Below are 23979 nucleotides of genomic sequence, written 5' to 3'. Positions count from 1 at the left end.
CAAAGAAAAAAAAAAAAAGCCACAAGCAGAGCTGGCACATGAATCTAGACCTAGTCTAGTGCTCTTTATATAGACACTAGCCTGAACAAACTCATTACCAGTAATTACAAAAAAAAAAAAAAAAAACTAAGCCATGAGATGGAGAATATTCTGGTGATATTTCTTGACAGAACAACTTTCACTGGGCTTTCAAAAAATACCGAATTAGAATAATTATTCTGGCTTCTTGTATTAAAACATAGCTAAGGCCGGGCGCGGTGGCTCAAGCCTGTAATCCCAGCACTTTGGGAGGCCGAGACGGGCGGATCATGAGGTCAGGAGATCGAGACCATCCTGGCTAACACGGTGAAACCCCGTCTCTACTAAAAAATACAAAAAACTAGCCGGGCAAAGTGGCGGATGCCTGTAGTCCCAGCTACTCGGGAGGCTGAGGCAGGAGAATGGCATGAACCCGAGAGGAGGAGCTTGCAGTGAGCTGAGATCCGGCCACTGCACTCCAGCCTGGGTGACAGAGCAAGACTCCGTCTCAAAAAAAAAAAAAAAAAAAAAAAAACATAGCTAATAGATATATGCAATGGCAGCATTAGCTATAATCTAGAAGCTATCCATTTAATTACCTGGTTCTGTATTTAGTGACTAATACACATAATATGCTTAGTTTATATACAAAAATATAACAAAAATTTACAGTCACGATTCACTCAGAATTTGGTCTTGCTCATGCTGAAGTAATAAAAATTTAGAAAGGTAATGAATTATAAAAAGTTGGGAAAATAGTAAAGAAGAGTAAGGAGAAAAAAACAAGAATAAAGAGAATACAAAAGTGACAGTTACAGTTACTATGACATCCTTTTCTAATGAGATCTAATTCTACCCAAAGATACTGGATAGGTACGAGGGAGCATGTTTGCACGTATATATGCACATACACACGGATTCTTGTGCATTCTGAGAATCTCCTACATGGCTGGTCTACTTACTTTCTCTACCCTGTCTTTTATTCAGATATCTTGACTCAAAAAATGTATATATTCCTACTTCAGGAAGAAATCTACAGGTAGCTATTGCTTTCACATATCACTTATTTAACCAAGATAAACTTTTTGTAAAAGTGTACTTCTTTTAAAATCTTCCACAGTGATAAACAATTCAAAGAAATTCTTGTTTCTTTCCCTAGGATATACTCTTATTACTATAAATCTATTTTTCATTTGGAATCCACCCAACATTAGTAACATCTCTCCTGGGAATCCACCTAACGTTTGGTGCAACTACTTCTACTATCCCCAGGAAAGTCCCTTCTTAACGTCATCAAAATCTCAGTAGCAGTAGTAGTAGTAGTAGTAGTAGTAGTAGTAGTAGTAGTAGTAGTAGTAGCAGTAGTAACACACTCTTTAAAACTTAACAAAACATAGTTTTCTCAATACAACAAAAACTTGTCCCCCAAGAAACCACTCTTATTTACAGTCTCAGCTTAATATTTAATATTAAGTAGTAACAAATACCACAAATTTATTTTTAAGAAAATACTTGAATTAAAAACTAGCTTGTACCTTTTCAAGGTCTGGATCTTGAAAGGGAAATTTGCTGATGACAATTTTATATTCTTCTTCATTGACAATAGGGATGGGGCTATAATTATCTTCTTCAAAAATGTCCCTGTTAGGAAAGGAAAATTGAAAACTTATCATTACAAAACATATTATTAGAGTACTAAAAGACAATGCCTTAAAAAACCCCAACTATTACAAAAGCAGTTTTTACTTGTCAGTTAAAGGTCCAAATAGGAAGATACAGCCTAAGCATCCAGAATTCTAAAATCCAACAACAAATAAGTCTTGTCCCTCAAAATTCAGGTACAATCTCCTTTTTCCACTAGTTTGTTTTACAACCTCTCAGCACTTTAGTTTTCTAGTGTAGAACAATTCTCAAGGTGATATATTCTCAACAAGTTCATTATCTGTAACTAAAAAAGGATCCATGTAATGGAAAGTATTCCTGTCATAATTTTTTTTTTTTTTTTTTTCTTTTTTGAGACGGAGTCTCGCTCTGTCACCCAGGCTGGAGTGCAGTGGTGTGATCTCAGCTCACTGCAACCTCCGCCTCCCAGGTTCAAGTGATTCTGCTGCCTCAGCCTCCCAAGTAGCTGGGACTACAGGCGCATGCCACTACACCCGGCTAATTTTTTGTATTTTGAGTAAAGAAGGGGTTTCGCCATGTTAGCCAGGATGGTCTCCATCTTCTGACCTCGTGATCTGCCCGCCCCGGCCTCCTACAGTGCTGAGATTACAGGCTTGAGCCACCATGCCCGGCCTCCTGTCATAATTCTTGATAGGAATAATTTTCAAGTTGTGTATCTCGTGTCTTCTCTTTTCCCAATGAGATTATAAACTCTTGAAGATCGAAACAATGTGTTATATTTGTTTAGCCTCTCATAATGTGATTAAAAATGGATCTTTTATAGTTGGTGATGCAGAAACAGTTACTACTCCTCAAATATCCATGTGCTCTCCTGTACACCCCCTTGCAGTTAGGTAGGGCCATATGACTAGTTTTAGCCACTGGGCTGTGAATGGAAGTGACATGTGTTGCTTTGAGTTTAAAGCCTTTATAAGCCAATTGTGTAAACCTCCTTTCCATGGTGATGAGGAAGACAACATGTTGAAAAGTTAGAATCACAAATGCAAATAGCTTGTATCTCTAACTAGTAAACTTACTGTGGGCTTCTGTATGAGTGAGGAATAAAATGTGTTCATCCACTGAGATTTGGGGAATTTTTGTTGCTACAGCATAACTTAGGCTGTCCTAATGTAACTGTCATCCAATCACTGATTTCCTTTTAATTAAATGAATTCAGTTTGATTAATATTTATTGAGCACCTATTATGTGCTAGGCTCTGGGCTGTGATGAAAATTCCCTATCTCATAAGATAAACACAAGATACCTGTTCTCAAATCTAACAGAGATAGATATGCAAACAATTTATAACATCTATAATGCTGTGCTATACATACAAGAAGTACAAGGTTCAGAAACAGGACAAAGAAGGAAATGACTATCAAATTACATGAAGAACATCTCATGGAAAGTTATACAGAGAAGTTAGGGGTCCTGTAGGGTCTTTACAGATGAAAAAAATTTGTAAAGAGATTATGGGAGAAAAGCATTCTAGACCACTGGAATATATATGCAAAGGCATAAGGAGTGAAAAAGCATTAGTGTGTGTGGAGGGGGTGTAAAACCACAGGTAGTGCAGTATTACTAAGTATAAAGTCTGAGGGACATAGTGAAAAATGAGATTGGACAGGTGGGCAAACAGACATCCAGATTTTACTCTGTAGGCATTAAAAGGTTTCAGGGGGCCGGGCGCGGTGGCTCACGCCTGTAATCCCAGCACTTTGGGAGGCCGAGACGGGTGGATCACGAGGTCAGGAGATCGAGACCATCCTGGCTAACACAGTGAAACTCTGTCTCTGCTGAAAATATAAAAAAATTAGCCAGGCGTGGTGGTATGTGCCTGTAGTCCCAGCTACTCAGGAGGCCGAGGCAGGAGAATGGCATGAACCCAGGAGGTGGAGCTTGCAGTGAGCCAAGATCGCGCCACTGCACTCCAGCCTGGGCGACTGAGCGAGACTCCGTCTCAAAAAAAAAAAAAGGTTTTAGGAAAGGGAATGTCATAGGAAGATATTCACTGTGTGGAGGATAAACTGGAAAAAGCCTAATAATGAACACAGAGAGATCACTTAGAAAAACTGAAGAATAATCTAAATAAAAGGTGATGAGGATCTGAATTAAAGCTGCAACAGTAGGGGTAGAAAGGAAGTAGCATAAATGAGAGCTTTATTTTTTTAATTTTTTTTTTTTTTTTTTAAAGACAGGGTCTCACTCTGTCGCCCAGGCTGGAGTGCAGTAGTGCAATCTTGGCTCACTGCAGCCTCTGCCTCCCGGGTTCAAGCGATTCTTACACCTTATCCTCCCGAGCAGCTGGGACTACAGGGCGTGTGCCACTAATCACCCACACCCAGTTCTACCAAAAAATTAAAAAATTACTTTTTTGGTATTTACTTCCACTAATTCTATTTCATTCTACATAGAGTTTTTTTTTTTAAAGGTAAAACATTAAAAGGCAGGGCTAAATGAGGTGGCTCATGCCTATAACCTTTGGGAGGCTGATACGGGCAGAACACTTCAGGCCAGCCTGGGCAACAACACATGGCTGCAGGCGCCTGTAGTCCCAGCTACTAGGGAGGCTGAGGCAGGAGAATGGCGTGAACCCGGGAGGCAGAGCTTGCAGTGAGGCGAGATCGCGCCACTGCACTCCAGCCTGGGTGACAGTGCAAGACTCCGCCTCAAAAACCCAATCTCTGTTTTAAAAATAAAAATGATGAAAGGTCAAAAGGCAAGTTACAGGGAAAGTAACCACTAGAAGACAATAAACTACTAACTTCATACAAACGCCATGGAATCAGTTACTATGGAAGAAGAGATAATTTAATGAAAGGCACATTTATATTCTAAAAATGTTAATGTAGTATTAAAATGATCTGTTTATAGAACCAAATTCTATAAACACATATAAGTTCCTACTCTGTCGGGCATTATACTAGGGCTAGGCAATCAAGAATATAAATAGCTCCATGGCATTGGTCTAGATAATGACTTTTTAAAATATAACCCCAAAAGCACAGGTAACAAAAGCCATAGTAGACAAATAAACTGCATCAAACTAAAAAGCTTCTGCACGGCAAGGAAACAATTAACAGAATGAAGAGGCAAGTTACAGATTGGGAGAAAATATTTGCTGATATATATCTGATACATATAAGGAGTTAGTATCCAAAATACATAAGGAACTCAAATAAATAGCAAGAAAACAAATCACTGAATTAAAAAGTGGGCAAAGGACTTGAATAGATATTTATCAAAAGAAGACACAAAAATGTCCAACAGGTATACAGATCAGGAATAAGCAAAACTCAACATCACTAATCATCAGGGAAATCCAAATTAAAAATACAACAAGGCTGGCAAGGCACGGTGGCTCACGCCTGTAATCCCAGCACTTTGGGAGGCAGAGGCAGGTGGATCACCTGAGGTCAGGAGTTCGAGACCAGCCTGACCAACATAGAGAAACCCCATCTCTACTAAAAATACAAAATTAGACAGGCATGGTGGTGCATGACTGTAATCCCAGCTACTCAGGAGGCTGAGGCAGGAGAATCACTTGAACCTGGGAGGCAGAGGTTGCAGTGAGCTGAGATTGCACTCTAGCCTGGGTGACAAGAGCAAAACTCCATCTCAAAAAAAAAAAAAAAAATACAAGGAGGTATCACCTCACAACTGTTAGAATAGCTATTATCTAACAGACACAAGATAAGTGTTAGTGAGGATGTGGAGAAAGGGAGCCTTTGCACACCATTGGTGGCAATGTAAATTAGTATATCCATTATGGAAAACAGGATGGAGGTTCCTCAAAAAACTAAAAATAGAACTACTATATGATCCCAATAATCTCATTTCTGGGTGCATAACCAAAAGAATTAAAATCAGTATCAAGCCAGACAGAGTGGCTCACATCTGTAATCCTAGCACTCTGGGAGGCCGAGGCAAGCGGATCATTGAGGTCAGAGTTTGAAACCAGCCTGACCACGATGGTGAAATCCCGTCTCTACTAAAAATACAAAAATTAGCTGGGCATAGTGGTGCACACCTGTAATCCCAACTACTTGGGAGGCAGAGGCAGGAGAATTGCTTGAGCCTGGGAGGCGAAGGCTGCCATGAGCCAAGATCATGCTGCTGCACTCCAGCCTGGTTAACAAAGCAAAGACTCCGTTTCAAAAAAATAATAATAAAAATTTTTTTTAAAAATCAGTATCTCAGAGCAATATCCGCACTCCCATGTTCACTGCAGAATTATTCACAATAGCCAAAATATGCAATTGACCTTTGAATTGATAAAAAACCATGTGATATACACAATGGAATACTATTCAGCCCTATAAAAGAAGGAAATTCTGTCATTTGCAACAAGGATGAACCTTGAGGACACTATGCTAAGTGACATAAGCTAGGCACAGGAAGTCAAATACTGCATAATCTTACTTATATGAAGAATCTAAAAAGGTCACACTAATAGAAGTAGACAGAAGCATGATTTCTGGTTTATAGGTTACCAGAGGGTAGGGCAATCAGAAAGTGGGGTAGGCAGGGTAGGGAAATGCCAAGATGTTCGTCAAAGAGTACAGTTTCAGTTAGACAGGGAAACAGGTTTTTGAGATCTATTCCAAAAGGTGACTACAGTTAATAATAATGTAACATATATTTCAAATTGCTAACAGTAGATTTTAAATGTTTGTACCACTAAAAGAAAAAAATAAGTATGTGAGGTGATGGATATGTTAATTTGCTTGATTTAATCATTCCATAATGTATATATCAAAACATCAAACTGTACCTCATAAATCTATACAATTACTGTCAATTAAAAACTAAATAAAAGCACATATATCCAAAAATAATACAAAAATAAAACAGGGCTCATAATATAGTGAGAGATAGCTGCATACAGATAAACTATAACAGTAGTCGGGTTATAAATTTTGTCATGGAAGTAGTCAAGTTTTGAATATCACTCAATATTGATAATTTTTCTTTTTCCCCCATTTAATTGTTGGTTTGTCAATTCACTATTTATAAAATATTTGAGGATACGGGTCAGAGGTAAACAAAGCTTAAGTTCTGCTACTTCTTAAAAATTTAGGTAGCCAGACATGGTGGCTCACGCCTGTAATCCTAGCACTTTGGGAGGCCAAGGTGCGTGCATCACGAGGTCAGGAGACCGAGACCATCCTGGCTAACATCGTGAAACCCTGTCACTACTAAAAGTACAAAAAATTAGCCGGGCGTGGCGGCAGGCACCTGTAGTCCCAGCTACTAGGGAGGTTGAGGCAGGAGAATGGCGTGAACCCAGGAGGCAGAGCTTGCAGTGAGCTGAGATCGCACCACTGCACTCCAGCCTGGGTGACAGTGCAAGACTCCGTCTCAAAAAAAAAAAAAAAAAAAAAAAAAAATTAGGCAAAAAGCACAATCTGGAAGAGTATTAAAAACAGGAGTCAAAATATATTTGGAAATTGTGTATTAAAATTGACATGCTATCATTTGTTCTCCTCCACTATTACTCTGGAGGATAAAATTAATCCTATCTCTATGTGAATGAAGCCATTAGCTTCCCAGAGAGAAAACACCACCACATGGTTTCCCCAGTCTTGAGGAACAATCTTACTACTAGAAGTCTTAAGATAGGTAAGAGAGAATAGCTGGCCCAATACAATCTATCAACAGTTATGAAAACATAAACACCCTTCTGAAGAGGCCAATTAAATAACATCAACTCTATAAGATTTTATAACTATAAAAATATCATATTACCTCATATTATACATTGTACCATAGCATATATTTTCTAGATTACCATCTTTATCAATAAATGCTACCTTTATTTCTAAAATAGTTAATAAAAATAATTGTTGATAGTTACATATGACTCATCAGGACTGTCAATTATCCATCTGGGATAGCATCCTGATAATACCACTCTTGAAGAATGTAAATACAAAAAACTCAAATAAGGACTTGTTCAGTTGATTTTACTAGATGTGTATCACCTTATGAGCCACTCAGGCATTTAAAAAAATTGTTTTTAAGAGCACAGTCTTACCCTATTGTGCAGGGTGGAGTGCAGTGGTGTGATTATAGCTCACTGCAGCCTCAAACACCTGGGCTCAAGTAATCCTCCTGCCTCAACTTCCCAAGTAGCTGGGATTACAGGTGCGCACCACTATGCTCAGCTAATTTTTTTATTTTTTATTTGTAGAGACAGGGTCTCACTATGTCATCCAGGCTGGTCTCAAACTCCTGGCCTCAAGCGATCCTTCCATCTTGGCCTCCCAAAGTGCTAGGATTACAGGCATAAGCCACCTCACCCTGTTCAAAGATTCCTATTACAGTATTTAGAAGGTCAACCTCCATAGCTTTGAAAGCTGATGGGATAAGTGCTAAGCTGGTATTAAATCATCTAACATACTTTTATTTTAACATCATCAAATATTGACACATTACTTCTATCATATTTTGGGTAAACAAGATGTAAAACCTCAAGATTGACTTTTTCTTCCCAAAAGGAAGAAGGATGGAGAGAAAGAGACAAAAAGAGAAAGAGAGAAAGAAGGGAGCGAGGAAAACTTCTAGCAATTAAACTGGGGGGGCATATTTCTCTTCTCATGTCACTAAAAAGTTATATAGATATTAAAATGCTTTTGTCCATGGCCTGCAGAGAAGTGGTTAAAGCAAAAGTAATTTGCTCTTTAGCTTCTTTAAGATTCTTAATCTAGTGATGTTGTTTGTAAAAACAGCACTTGCCCAAAACAAAATTTAAAAGCTGTAAATTTCTGCCTCTAATACAAAATATCTTTGAATACTTACAGCCTTGTAAGTATTTAATCATTTACTAGGAAAAAATTACAGATATTAGAACTACAAGTAAGTATAATTAAAAACTGATTAGAAATGTTACAGCCAGTATGGAAACAGTATGCTAGTTCCTCAAAAAGTTAAAGGTATATTTACATATGATCCAGCATTTCACTTCTGGGTATAAACCCAAAAGATTTGAAAGCAGAGACTCAAACAGATATATGTATACTGTACTCACATTCACAGCAGCATTATTCACAATAGTCAAAAGGTGGAAGGAACCTAAATGTCCATCAACAGATGAACTGATAAACAAAATGTGATATATAAAGACAATGGAATATTAGCCTTAAAAAGGAATGAAATTCTGACATGCTACAACATGGATGAACCTTGAAGACACTGTGTTAAGTGAAATGATCCAGACACAGAAGAACAAACATATATGATTCCACTTACATGAGGTACCTAGAGCAGTCAATTTTAGAGACAAAGCAGGAGTGGTGGTTGCCAGAGGCTGGGGGAAGGGGGAAATGGACAGTTATTGTTAAGCGAGTAAGAGTTTCTATTTGGGAAGAGGAAAACGTTCTGGAAATGGATGGTGACGACAGTTGCAACAATGTGAGTGTACACCACTGAACTATACACTTGAAAATGGCTAAGATGGTAAATTCTATGTGTACTTTACTACAAGAAAAATGATTATAAGCATTTTTATTAATATATGCAAATGAACCACTTGAGTATTTGACAAACATATTCATTATATTAAGGCACCATGACTTAGACTAACCTGAAAACTCCAGCCCATTTCTTAAGCAGTGTTTCATTGTATTGATCTCTTATTTCAAATAAAAGGTCAAAAAGTCGGTTCACTGGAAAACCATAACCCTAAAACACACACACACAAAAAAAAAACAAAGCAGATAAACAAGTGTACAAAAATATTCATTAAAAATGTTGGGAATACTAGAGAATCATTTGGAAGGAATCACTAGATCCCATTGTATGGCATTCTCACAGTAAGAAAATAAAAAGATATATTTTGACTTTCTACTACATTGCATTTGGTAAAAAAAGAGGTCCAGAAAGAGTTTTATGAGAATAGAATGGTTTTTCCATTTTTTCTCTTTTCAGTAATGATTACAGCGTTAGCCTTAAAAAGTATTAAAAGTCAGAGCTGGAGGAAAAAATTCAAGATAAGTTTTTACATAACAGTGTCTTGGGAAGTGGTGCCTAAATAGGATACAAGAAGAAAAGGGAATGGATTCTGTCTGAGACAGGCTGGCTTCCTTTTGCACCTTCAATTTAAGATTGAGTTTGTCCTATTGGGAAAATTTACATCTTTCCATTAAACATTCACACTTCCAAATTTTATTCTTTTCTGACTCCAAACTAACTGAAATCTTACCCATATTGGGACCAAACATTCTCTCTTACCGCACAGAATTCTCCACTTGTCTCTCCAAGGTTTCTCTCTCCATCTTTGTTCTTGAGCCTATCTCCTTCCACATAAACCATTCCATGGGTTAACTTCTTACTCTATTATGTCTTTAACTTCCACAGGCACCTTTCTCTCGGCTAAATAAATATGCTAAACTGTTTTCCATCTTTAAGCCAAGAAAAACAAGAGACCAAAACAGCTCTCCCTCAATTTTCTGTAGCCTGTCAGCTGCCGCTGTCACTCCCTTCACAGTCAAATGTACTACAATCTCTCACTTCTATTCCTTTATTTAAACTACTCAACAACGTCACAACAGACTATCTCCTAAATATCAAATTCAATGATCTCACTCTACCTGACATCTCTTTCTTGAAATTCTTCTGCTTTCAATTCTGTAACACCAATCACTCTTCTTATTCTCCTTTTACATCTATGAACAGTCCTTCCAGTTTCCTTGTGTAACTTCTATCTCTATCCTTTATTCTTTACTTCTAGCTCCCTAGGGCAATCTCAAGTCTAATGATTTCAACCTCTGATGATTACTTCAAATCTGTATCTCTAGCTAGGCCTCTCTAAATTCCAAATATTTAATTCCAACACCTGTTTCATCTCCATTCACTCAGTCAGCAAGTACATTAAGCTTACTTCCTCTCTCCCCAGTGAAATCAAGTGTTCCTCTTATTTCCTATCCATAATAATAATGCTAACATCAACCTAGTTTATCAACAGAGAATCTAGAAAACCACCTAAACACCCTACCCCCACCACACACACATACACACACACAAAGTAGTCACCAAATTCTTCTGATTTTACCTCTTTTATAAATCAAATCTTTCATTCTCCATTATCTACCCATCTTTCTTCCAGAAATATTCTTAGTGCCACTGCTTTATCTCAGGTCCTTAATATCTCTTACCTAGACCATTGTAAAAGCTTTCTAAACTTTCAACCATCTCTCTCTCTCTCTCAATCTATTTCCCAGATTCTCAAAATTGCCATTCAAAAGTATAAATCTGATTGTGCCATTCCCCTGCCTAAAAACTACAAAATGCTTACTAAAGTCCCACAAGACGTCCCAAAATCTGGATCAGTTTCATCACCACTATTTGCCCTTCCTTGTTCACACCTATATTCTACAGTTTCTAATACCATCAAGCTGCTCCATTTCACTTTCACCACACCATGCTTTTATCTATAGTTTACACATGCTATTTTTTCTTCCATTAATACCCTTTCCTTCTTATCTATTTGCTGAACTCACCTTCAAAACCCAGCTCAAGTTTCAACTTTCTGTATAGCTTTCTTCAACTCCTAGAATCTAAGTTAGTCATTCCATCTTCTGCAAGCTCAAAGCTAACATATTGCTTGCTGCATTAGGATGCCTTATTAAGCATTTTATTTGTTTACAACTAAACTGTGAATTTCTTGAAGCCAAGGACTTTTACGTCCCTACTGTCTTACTGACTTCTATGTCTCTACTATTTTATACATCAACTAGTCTGCTAACATGTATTGGGTACTCAAAACATGTTAATAAAGGAATCAATAAATGTTTACTTGTTATTTGCCTAATAGGTAGTAAGGAATATAAATATGCTGGTATTACTTTTTTTACTTTATTGTTTAGTCAGTTTTGTTTTAGATGATAAAATACCAGCATTTTAAAGCAAGATTTCCTTAGGGTGGCAAGGGCCAATTTAAAAATCTAAATATTATATAACACTCTTTAATTAGTTTTCATGAAAAGACACTTACCAGTTCTTTAATTAATAGTTATAAATTTAAAAGCCAGCAATCATTAATTCAGTATAAGATGGATCTAATACTGAACCTGTCAGCTTTCAGTGAAATGAAAATACTGCAGAAACTCTGAAAAAGTAGGAAGGAGTGGTTGACTTCTCCAGTCATATTTCAAAGCAATAATATGAGAAAGGTATCCTTGCAAGGGTTTATGTAACTATCATTGTTGCTTTTACAGTGCCAATATTACCTAAATATTATCTTTGACTTTCCTTTGATTCTCTGGAGAATTCCTTGGTACCATATCAAATACTGTAGATTCAGCTGACTCAAAGTCCAGTCCAATAACTATTTATTACAGTCTACAAAGAAATAAGGAGTTTGCACCAGAATACAAATTGATGCTGCTACCTATATTGAAAAAAGTCTTGCTTGTAGCAAGATGCCAATCGCACTAAACTTTGTACTTGGGGATATAGTTAATTTACATTCCGAGGAAAGCTCCTTTTTGTTATGGATCTAAGAGATAATTTGCAGACTAGTAATAAACAGTTTGCAGACCAGTGGTCCCCAGACCACACTTTGAATAGAAGTGCTTTAAGTCATTAAGTACAGCAAAATTACTATCTAAAACTACTATTGCTTTTACTCTCCATGGCAAAAATCACAATTACTTTTGCACCAACCTAATATCTCAAGCTACTTAGAAATGGGTGCCCAAAATTTGGACAGCCCCAAATAAAGCTTACTAAAAGTTTTATTGCAGTGAGATCAATATTATACAGTCATCACAAAATTTATGAAAACAACAACAAAAAATCCCACATTATTCCACTGCTACAATATAAGCCATACAAATTAATATATAATAGACGTGAGTAATAAAATAATTTACTAAAGGAGCTTGTGGAATCTTCTCTTTAGGTTTAAGAATAAAGTAGAAAACTATAATTCTAAGAGGCAAAGACTCTTGTGATAAAGCAAAGAGTTTAAATCAGGATTTCCCAAAGCTATTATATAAAGTTCTAGATCTAAAAGCTGTTCTAAGGGGGAAAAAGATTCAAGGGTCAAATATATTGGGAAAATGCTGCATAATCATCTTCCTTTTGGGAACTTATGGGTATAAATTTGCTCTCAGAAAAGTTTTCAGTAGGGAAATATGTTTTACTTTTGGACCACAGGACACTTTTTTTAAGTAACAGCTCATCACACTTTGGAAAATGCTAGTCTGTACTTCATGAAAAGTTACTTCTAACCATAAAAATCCCGTAAATTTACACAGGAAAAGAAAATGCCATCAATTCTTTATTATCTGTGATCAAGGAGTAAGGACAAGCTAGAAATCTCAAAACTTTGATACTGAAAATCGCAAAAACAGAGTTTTGAAATATTTAGTTTTAATCTTATTTTTTTGTTTCTTTCGTGTTTTTTGTTTGTTTGTTTGTTTTGAGATGGAGTCTCGCTCTGTTGCCCAGGGGAGTGCAGTGGCGCAATCTCGGTTCACGGCAACCTCCACCTCCTGGGTTCAAACAATCCTCCTTATTTTTAAAAAGAAAAAAACAGTTCAAAAAAGTAAAATGATTTGCTCACAGAACTCATGGAAAACCAGAAACCAGGAAGAATATGAACACAGTTTTCAAATCACATGTTTTCATACAAAGTATCATATTTAAAACTAAAAACAATTCTGAAATTAGTAATAAACCCATTTTCACAAATAAGGATCTAAAGCTTAAAGAACCTGCAGGCATACAATTAGTCAACAGCACAGGTAGAACAGAAACTCTGGGTCTATGTGATTCTAGAACCCATTTCTCACTGTCCTAAGGCAGAATTGATATCTTCTAATTTCTAGTTCAGGGTTCTTTCCATTATATTCTGTATTCTTTTTTAATTTTTTAACTGTAAAGAGACTTTATTCCAACTGAATGATCAATATTTTAAAAGATGGTAGCATCCCTGAGCTCTGTCTAAGCTTCATAACTGAAAAGGAAGTGGTATGAATAGTTCTGGGTAATAGCAGAATACCAATATGTAGGTAAACATTTATTACTACTAATTTACTGCCACTAATCTACAACAACATAAATGAATATAGTCTATATTTTGTATGTTTTTAAGTGATCAGAATAACCATTAATTGTTAGGTTATCACCCACCTGTAAAGTATCTGCAAATATTACAATAAGATTCTTCAACTCCAGAACAAGATCAGGATCAGTGCAATAGGACTGAGGGTGGAAACACACAAACAAAACAAAACACCGAAAACAACAAACCAGAGTCATGATTAAAAACTAAGAAATAAGAACTTGATAATGTTTCTTTTATCTGCCAGACTTATAATAAGTTTAAAATCTTGGTTGGTTAGATCCACAACTGACCTTCTCTATTCAGTATAAACTTTTAGAGGGAGATCATAATATGATACTTACGATGTTTACGTTTCAAAAGTCTTTAGATTTTAAGGAACTAGTTATTTAAACTGAAAAAGGTTTATATAGAGACTATGTATTTTCACATTTCATCTATTTACTTATTTTCCATCTTATAAAAGAGACACTATGTATTACTTTTTCCAATACTAAGAATTACAATTTCATTATTTTCTTAGTAATTAACCAAAAGAAAATTATTAATTTCAAAGGGACAGTGAGATTTACTCTGTCCCTTTCATAGCATTTAATAAGATTTTGAAAGTGATATGTTGTATCTAATATGACTTCACATTTGGTATCATGGAATTAACAGGAAACATACTTTATATACTCAGAGCTGATCTGAATATTGACCATAAAATGTATTGTTCCTTATTTACGCTGGGAAAAGTTGTAGTTCATTGGATAGTGTAACAAGAATCTACATTCCTGATAAATAAAAATGTAGCTTATTTATAATCTTAATATCATATAAGCTAACAATCTTTCTTCAATATTTTTAAAATCTCAATGATCAATTATAAAATTATAGACAAAATTTTAAATATGAAAATATATTAATAAAGGTAAAACTACTATCTTTTAAAAAGGTCTATACTAAGTATTGTCTTTATAAAACTAACATATTTGTTATTTCCAGAAAAGGCATTAGGAAAATAGTTGATCATTTAATTTTCATCTATAAAAACCTCTCATTACACAAAGGTTCAATATTTCAAATGAGTTGAAATTTTGAAAACTGCAAATTTTAAAGAAATGCATTATTATAGTGTATTACTGTAAATTGTAAACACTGAAGAACAAGTTCTATTGAGTTTTAATGGCAGAGTTTATTTGAGAAACAAAGAATTGAAATGGTAATTAAAAACATTTTCTTCATGGTGCTTTTCAGTGATCTAATTAAGAGGTCAGTTGAGACTAATGAGACCTGCTTAATTCTTCATTTTCTATAATGCTAGAAAAAAAGTATTTTGGGAAGCCCTAGTCAGTTGCAAAATCATAGCCTGATATCACCAAACAAAAGTCTGACATTACTACTTCCAAATCTGAGCAACTACTAAAAAAATGCAGAATGATGGAGGTACAGTTTTCCTCTGACATTATGCAGCTCAGTTCTTGAAGTAACTGAATTAAAATTTTAGTAATGTAAATTGTCTGACTTACTGAATGAGCTCTAAGGACAGCAATTATCTTTGAGAGGGCCATGTTCCAAAGTTCATCAGTGTATGCTCTGGTTACTAATCCTTGGGTCACATGTAAAATGTGATCTTCTACCACAAAGAACCTAAAAACAGTAATTACCAAAGCACGTGTTACCAAAAAAACCCAAATAGAAAATAAGTATTTCTGGCATTTAACATAATATAAAATTAATAATAGTTATTTCCATATTAGATACATACCCTACAATTTGAGTGAAATATCTTCTATAGCCATCAACTGTTTCATGCTTAAAATGAAAAATAAAAATCAATTTAAACCAATAAATACCGGTAACATAAAGGTAAGTTCCAAGTCACTACAACTTCATTAACAAATATTTATTGAGAGCCTACTACATGCCACATACATTTTTAGGTACCAGCGATATATTTGTAAATAACAAAAAGTCCTTACTCTCATGGAATGTACATTTGAAAGGAGATAAACAAGTTAAAAAGGAAATATGATTTCAGAACCCCCTTCTCAGTAGACTAGTCAAAGCTGTCATCACCTCTACTTTGACTATTTATTATACCATCCTCCTTCACAATCTCCCCAACTCCCAGCCTGTCCCCTACAGTCTATTCTCTATACAGCTGCCAGAATGATATTTTTCAAATAGTAATCAGATTGTATCTCTGCCAAAACCTTTTGTGGTTTTATGATTGTCTATTGTTTATAATTTTAACAAAAGGCATATAGAAAAATATTTGATCATTTGACTTTCATTCATAAAAAGTTTATTACATGAAATATTTCATATTTCAATTAAGTTCAAAGGCTATGTTTTGCAAATTTCATAAACGTGATCAAATTTTCAAACATCTGGGGTTTTTTTTCAGGTGTTTTGGGGTGAGGATTGTTAATACATTTTAGCTTAGAAATACTGTGACTGGAAAATATAGTCTACATGACACCAAATGCTTGATATTTCCTATACTTGCTTTATAGCATAGTATGTAGTCAAATTTTTAATAACGGTCCATGTGTGCTTGAAAAGAATATGTTCCTATAGTTGTTGAAATAGGATTCTATATATTCCATTAGATGAAGCCTATTAAGCATGTTTTGTATTCTTACTAATGTTATGTCTACTTGATTTAGAATATACTGACACGTATTTTAAAACTCGCTGTCCGGGCACGGTGGCTCACGTCTGTAATCCCAGCACTTTGGGAGGCCGAGGCAGGCGGATCATGAGGTCAGGAGATCGAGACCATCCTGGCTAACATGGTGAAATCCCGTCTCTACTAAAAATACAAAAAATTAGCCGGATATGGCGGCGGGCACCTGTAGTCCCAGCTACTCGGGAGGCTGAGGCAGAAGAATGGCATGAACCCGGGAGGCGGAGCTTGCAGTGAGCCAAGATCACACCACTGCACTCCAGACTGGGTGACAGAGCGAGACTGTCTCAAAAAACAAAACAAAACAAAACAAAACTCGCTATACTTGCGGGTTTTCTATTTCTCCTTGTAGTTGTGGCAATTGTGCTTTAAATACTTTGAGTCAATGTTATCAAGTGCTTACAGGTTTAGAATTACCATTTTTATCAACTCAAAAGCACACAAACAAAAAATTGTATTCTTATCATTCTAGCTCTCCCTGTATTATATAAAAGTATATATACCCTGTTTCTATTCCTTCAGTGGTTACTCTAGAAATCACATTACACATCCTTAAGTAACCAAACTCTTAAAGCTAGTCAATGTTTTTACTCTTCTGCTGGACACTTCAGACCGTAGGATAGTTTAGTTTCATTAACTTCTATCTCATTCTGATGTTTATGTTATTGTTGTGTATTTTAATTCTATCTTATTTTTTTCTTATTGCTGCTGCACAAATTAAAATTCTATGCTGTTTTAATGTCCAAAATATTTTATAGTATTTCCTACAGTCATTTTAGATTTACCTAAATATTTATACTTTTTTTGCTATTCATTCCTTCTTGCATCTCACATCTTCCATCTGGCATCACATTCCTTTTGTTTGAAGCATATCCTTAGAATCTCCTTAGTAAGCGCATCTTAGTGGCCGACTCTGCTCTTCTTTGTCTGAAAATGTCTATCTCTGCCCTTGTTTCACTGGATATAGAATCCTAAGTTGACAGTTACTTTTTTCAGAATTGAAAATATTTTATTGTTTTGTTTACTTGAAAATAACCTCTTTTCTCTTTGGGTACTTTTAAGATTTTCTGTTTATGTTTGTTTCTAAAGTTAACCTTATTGAGGTATAATTTACATATAATAAAATTAGCCCTTTTTTACATGTAGAGCTCACTGAGTTTTGACAAATGTAGACAGTTGTGTAACTACCAGAAAAATCAAAGTATACAACATATCCATCTCAGAAAGTTCCCTCCTGCCCTTTTGTAGAGAATTACCCTGCCGAACCCATAGGCCTTGGCCACCACTGATCCCATTCTGTCCTAGAGTTTTGTCTTTTCGAAAATGTCATGTAACATAACTCATATGGTATATAACTTTATTGTATATGATTTTTTCACTTAGAATAATACTTTTGACATTCATCCATATCACTGCATGTATAAATTCCCGTTTAGTGCCCACTAGTTCCATTATATAAAACATACGATAATTTGTTTATACACATGGATGTACCACAATTTATTCACTAGTTCATAGACATTCAGATGTCTCTAGTTTTTGGCGTTTATAATAAAGCTACTACAAACATTCACATATGAGCCACTGTATAAAGATGCATTTTCATTTCTCATGGATAAATAACTAGGAGTAGGACTGCTAGGTCATAGGAGAGTACGCTTAACATTGTAACAAATTGCCAAACCATTTTCCAAAGTGGCAGTATAATTTTATATCTATTAGAAGTGCATGAGAGTTCCACTTGATTCATATCCTCATCAGCACTTGCTATTATCAATCCTTTCAATTTAAGTCATTCTAGTAAGTATGTAGTGGTAAATTATTGTGGTTTTAATTTGCATTTCCCTGATGAAAAAATTATACTGAACATCTGCTCCTGTGCTTATTTGCCATCAGTATATCTTTGGTAAAATATCTATTCAAATTTTTTGTCCATTTTTAAAACTGGTTTATCTATCTTCAATTACTGAGTTATACAACTCAGTTGTATAACTGTAAAGTAATAATGTAAAGTAACTCTTTACATATTCTGGATAAAGACCCTTTATAGACATGAGTTCTGTAAATATTTTCTCCAAGTCTGTATCTTGCCTTTTCCTTTCCTTCCCCCCCCCCCCCCCCCCCCCGCCCCCCGCCTTGAGATGCAGTCTTGCTCTGTCGCCAGGCTGGAGTGCAGTGGCACGATCTTGGCTCACTGCAACCTCCGCCTCCCAGGTTCAAGCGATTCTCCTACCTCAGCCTCTCTAGTAGCTGAGACTACAGGCACATGCCACCACGCCCAGCTAATTTTTGTATTTTTAGTAGAGATGGGGTTTCACCATGTTTGCCAGGATGGTCTTGATCTCTTGACCTCATGATACGCCCGCCTTGGCCTCCCAAAGTGCTGGGATTACAGGGATGGGCCAGCCTTTTCATTTTTTTAACAACATCTTTTGAAAAGCCAAAGTTTTAGATTTTGATGTTCAAATCATCTACTTTTTTTCTTTTATGGCTCATGCTTTATGTATCTCACATAGAAAAACACTGTAAATACACTGTAGAATATTGTAGAACCCAAGGTAATAAAGATTTTATTCTTTGTTTTCTTCTAAAAGTTTACAATTTTAGCTCCTACATTTAGGTCCATGATCCACTTGAATTGTTGAAAGAGGTAAGTCAATATTCATTTTTTGCGTATCGATCATTTAATTCTCTTGCAGTCAGAGGACAGATTTTGTATGATTTCAAGCTTTTTCTATTTATTATTATTATTATTATTATTATTTGAAACAGAGTCGCACTCTTGTCACCCAGGCTGGAGTGCAATGATGCGATGTCAGCTCGCCGCAACCTCCACCTCCCAGGTTCAAGCGATTCTCCTGCCTCAGCCTCCTGAGCAGCTGGGATTACAGGCACGCGCTACCACGCCTGGATAATTTTTGTATTTTTAGTAGAGATGGGGTTGCACCATGTTGGCCAGGCTGGTCTCAAACTCCCTTAGGTGATCCACCTGCCTTGGCCTCCCAAAGTGCTGGGATTACAGGCATGAGCCACTGCACCCAGCCCAGCTTTTTATATTTGTTGATGTTTGTTTCATGGCCCAGAATATGATATTGGTGAACCTTCCATGTGCACATGTAAAGCATGTGTATTCTTCCATCTGGGGTGGAGTATTCAATAAATGTTAATCAGATCAAGATAGCTGATAACAGTTTTCAGGTCTTCTATTCCTCTTTAACTTTGGTGTTCTGCAATTTAATTACAAGGTTTCTAAGAGTGTATTTCTTTTTATTTAAGGTACCTGGGATTCCTTGGGCTTGACTATTTCTCATTTGTCCCAGAAAATTCTTAGCCATATGGCATCAAATATTCTTCAGTCTCATTTGCTCTATCCTCTTTCTGAAACTCCAATTAGATATATGTTAGACTTCTCTGTATCCCTCATATCTCACTTCTGTAATTTTTCCTTCTGTCTCTTTGTGATGCTTAGTTCCATATAGTTTCTTCAGATTAACTAAGAGAGAATTTATCAACTGTTAAACCTATTCATAATATTTTTAACTTCAGTTAATATCTATTTAATTTCTAGATATTCTACCTGATATCTGTTCACATCTATTTGGTCATTCTTTATAGTTTCTGTTCCCTATTTATATTAGCAAGCTTGGCTTTTATTTCTTTAAATACACTAAGTAGCACTATTATATACTCCATGGCTAATAATTCAAATATCAAGTCTTTTAGAATCTATTTTTGTTGTTAAAATTTCTTATGATTCTCACTCATTTGGTAATTATTTCTGACTGTGAATTGCTCATTTTAACTCTGGAATGAAGGTGCACAGATCTGTGTTTGCTTCTGCCAGGCACCTGGAGATAGTATCAGGATGAAAATACTTTAAAAGTTGAGCTTGAGATGTCTTTGACTATCCAAGTATGATGAATTTGGGTTGCAAACACAAGTGGTAACAAACTCCTTGTTATGAATTCTCAGCGGGATTTTTTCTCTCGTTCACTCAGCACTAAGATTTGAGATAGGTAATTTTCTTTACAGTATTTGCCAGAGGGAACAGAAGGATTTTTAGATGGCTTTATCTGTTCATCCTAATAATGGGGCTTTAAATCCTCTGGAGTCTCAGCTTTACAAGGGAGACAATCTCTTATTAGACACCTACTTTGGGTGGGCTCTGGGCTTAGCCCTCTGTACCCAATGTCCTCAAAACTCATGCTTTCCTACTCACCAGATGCTCCTAGGATAAAAGCTATATTCAATGTTTCATTAAACCTATCTGCATTTCTGCCTTCATTTGGGTTTTACTGTTTTGATTGCTTTATAGTCAGATGTATTGAGGTATAAGTCACATACAATAATACTCTTTAATATTCAGTTTCTATGAGTTTTACAAACACATCTACTAACCATCACCACAACCAATATATAGAACAGTTCTTTATTTACTTAGTTTCTGGTCTTTTTGTTTGTTTGTTTTAAATGTCTATCTAGCATCTTCAGTTGTATTTTTCAGTGGGACAATTAATCAAGGTACATAATCCACTACATTGTCAGAAACTAATTATCATTCCCTGTTATTTTACATATTTCTTGTTGGTCCTTTTTTTTTTTTTTTTTTTTTGAGACGGAGTCTCGCTCTGTCGCCCAGGCTGGAGTGCAGTGGCCGGATCTCAGCTCACTGCAAGCTCCGCCTCCCGGGTTCACACCATTCTCCTGCCTCAGCCTCCCGAGTAGCTGGGACTACAGGCGCCTGCCACCTCGCCCGGCTATTTTTTTGTATTTTTTATTAGAGACGGGGTTTCACCGTGTTAGCCAGGATGGTCTCGATCTCCTGACCTCGTGATCCACCCGTCTCAGCCTCCCAAAGTGCTGGGATTACAGGCTTGAGCCACCACGCCCGGCTTGGTCCTTTTTTTTTTTTTTTTTTTTTAATTCGCTATCTATCTTTTCTAATAGAATGTAAGTTCATGAGAAAAGGGACTTATCTGTTTGGTTCACTGTTGTACCCTTAGCACTTAAACCAATGTTTGGAAATGGTAGGTGTTCAATAAATATTTGTAGTTGAATGAATAGTGATACATGCTCTGACGAAATTAAAACAGGATAAGGGGATAAAGAGTGACAACATAACCAGCTCACGATATCCCATACTTACCATATTCGACTGGGGTTGCAATACCAGTCTTGCTTGTTTCTTTCTTTGTTTTCGATAATAGTTTTCAAATGTTTCCTCATCACCCTAAAATAAAATCAGCAGAGTAATGAAAAATACACATACACACACACAACTAAAACAGATACTTCTTTACTTCTGTTGGGGCAACAGAGTAAGACCTCATTTCTTTTTTTCTTTTTCATTTTTCTTTTCCCCTCAGATTCCTTTTTACCATGAAACCCCATATTTAAAAAAATATAAAATATATACATTCTAACTTAATTTTAAAAAACGCTGTCTAATATGGTATGTTTTACTTGTATCTTTGAGATTATAAGGCTTTAGGTGTCATAGTGGGTTTTTTCCCTTGGGGTGAAATTATCATAATCAGTACTTAACTGATGCAAATGGCCTAACTATATCACACATTTTGATAATGAGTAAACCCAAAAGTACGTTTTTATTGGAAATAAATATCTTAATAGAATGAGTGAGACTTTTTTCCCCCATTAATAATACACTTTCTGGTTCAAATTCTGACCTGCAGACTTAGGGCATTTGATTTTTTTTTTTTAAAAAGTCCACCCTAAAACCTAAAATCTAATTAGCAAAGCCAGTACTCATTTTCAAACTAATAAGTCAAATTGTACTTAGTGTCTCTCCGGAAAAGTCTGACTCCCAAGTTTCACTTCAAAAAAAGTAAAGATGAGGCTGAAATCAGAGGATTGCTCGAGGCCAGGAGTTCACGATCAGCCTGGGCAACATGTCAAGGTGTCTCTTTAAAAAAAAATTTTTTTTTAATTAGCCAGGCATAGTGGCATGCACCTGTAGTCCCAGCTACTCGGGAGGCTGAGGCCAGAGGATCACTTGAACCCAGGAATTCAAAGTGGCAGTGAGCTATGATCTCACCACCGTACTCCAGGCTAGACAAAAGCGAGACCCCATCTCTTAAAAAAAATTACATCATGAAAACCACTGAGAAATTATGGGTTTACACCATAATTTCACCAATGCCAGGTGCATTGGCTCATGCCTGTAATCCCAGCACTTTGGGAGGCCGAGGAGGACAGATCACTTGAGGCCAGGAGTTTGAGACCAACCTGGCCAACATGGTAAAACCCTGCTTTGTCTAAAAATACAAAAACTAGCCATGCGTGGTAGCACACACCAGTAATCCCAGCTACTTGGGAGACTGTAGCATGATAATTGCTTGAACCTGGGAGGCAGAGGATGCAGTGAGCCAAGATCACACCACTGCACTCCAGCCTGGGCAACAGAGCAAGACTCTGTCTTAAAAAAAAAAAAAAATTATGGGATTACAAAAAGCAGCCAATATTATTTAAACCCAGTGTGATTGTTTTGTGCATTCACACACCTTAAAATCAAGATAATAAATCAGTTTCTCATTACTCATTCTATTTCTCATTACTTAATTTACAATAATGCAATGTAATATACACCTGAAATTCTAAGCTTTTATGAAGTAAGGAGCATAATAAACAATACTACATGCTTTCCATTAACATGTGGACATACATAAAACTCTGTTGTTCAACTTTTGGAAATAATTAAATACAACCAAGTATAAAAATCAGGGATATAAAAAAGAATAAAATAATGTTTTTTGGAGCAACTTGCATGGAACTAGAGACCATTATCCTAAGTGAAGGAACTCAGGAACAGAAAACCAAATACTGCATGCTCTCACTTATCAGTGAGAGCTAAGCTATGGGTATACAGGAGCATGTGGGGTGCTATAATGAACACTGGAGATTCAGAAGTGGGGTGAAGGATGAAAAAAAATCACCTACTGGGTACAATGTACACTATTCAGGTGACAAGTACACTAAAAGCCTAGATTTCATTACTATACAATTCATCCACATAACCAAAAACCACTTGTACCCCTAAAGCTACTAAAATAAATACAAATACATAAATAAAATGCATTCCTACTAATCAATAAATCAAACAATAAAATCAGGCATAACTCCATTAATTTCATCAGATATGATGATCATGCTTTTTCTCGGTGTTTAACAAGAGAATAGTATACGCTGTTAAAAATGAATAGCCAGGGTTTACTCTAAATATGAATTAGAAAACATTAAACAATTGGACTTAGACTTATGATAGCTAAACAATTTTACCCTCTTCAATGAATCATAATGTACATAAATATGAAAAAATAAGGTTAGCCAGTGTAACTCAATTTTTGGCAGCCCCAGAAAACACTCCATTCATGTTTAAAAGATACAGCTTTACTAACCCATGTCATTTGGCTGTTTAAAGGTGTTTTTCTTTACAGCAAATGATATATCCTAAGGAAGAGCATTAAGATTGGCCAAAATCATTGTTTACATTTAAACACATAGGACATAGCTTTAGCATTCAAAATTCTCTGTGTT

General features: G+C 36.0%; 1 protein-coding gene across 3 annotated transcripts in view; it reads right to left on the bottom strand.

The window, feature by feature from the left end:
• EXOC6 (exocyst complex component 6) overlaps positions 1-23979 on the bottom strand; it is a 218698-nt gene that overhangs the window by 112049 nt on the left and 82670 nt on the right. For 2 of the 3 annotated variants that reach the window (XM_025396941.1, XM_025396939.1), the window contains 6 exons: positions 21572-21655; positions 15502-15548; positions 15263-15383; positions 13820-13891; positions 9267-9364; positions 1554-1659 (listed from right to left, as the gene is read on the bottom strand). In XM_025396941.1, coding sequence (XP_025252726.1) covers positions 1554-1659; positions 9267-9364; positions 13820-13891; positions 15263-15383; positions 15502-15548; positions 21572-21655 — 528 coding nt within the window. The remainder of the gene's footprint in view (positions 1-1553; positions 1660-9266; positions 9365-13819; positions 13892-15262; positions 15384-15501; positions 15549-21571; positions 21656-23979) is intronic. The other variant, XM_025396942.1, reaches the window with a different exon arrangement.

This window comes from Theropithecus gelada, chromosome 9 (assembly GCF_003255815.1).
Source record: "Theropithecus gelada isolate Dixy chromosome 9, Tgel_1.0, whole genome shotgun sequence".
Lineage (NCBI taxonomy): Eukaryota > Metazoa > Chordata > Mammalia > Primates > Cercopithecidae > Theropithecus > Theropithecus gelada.
The sequence above is the reverse complement of the archived record's forward strand: the minus strand, read 5'-3'. Positions and strand labels throughout refer to the sequence as shown.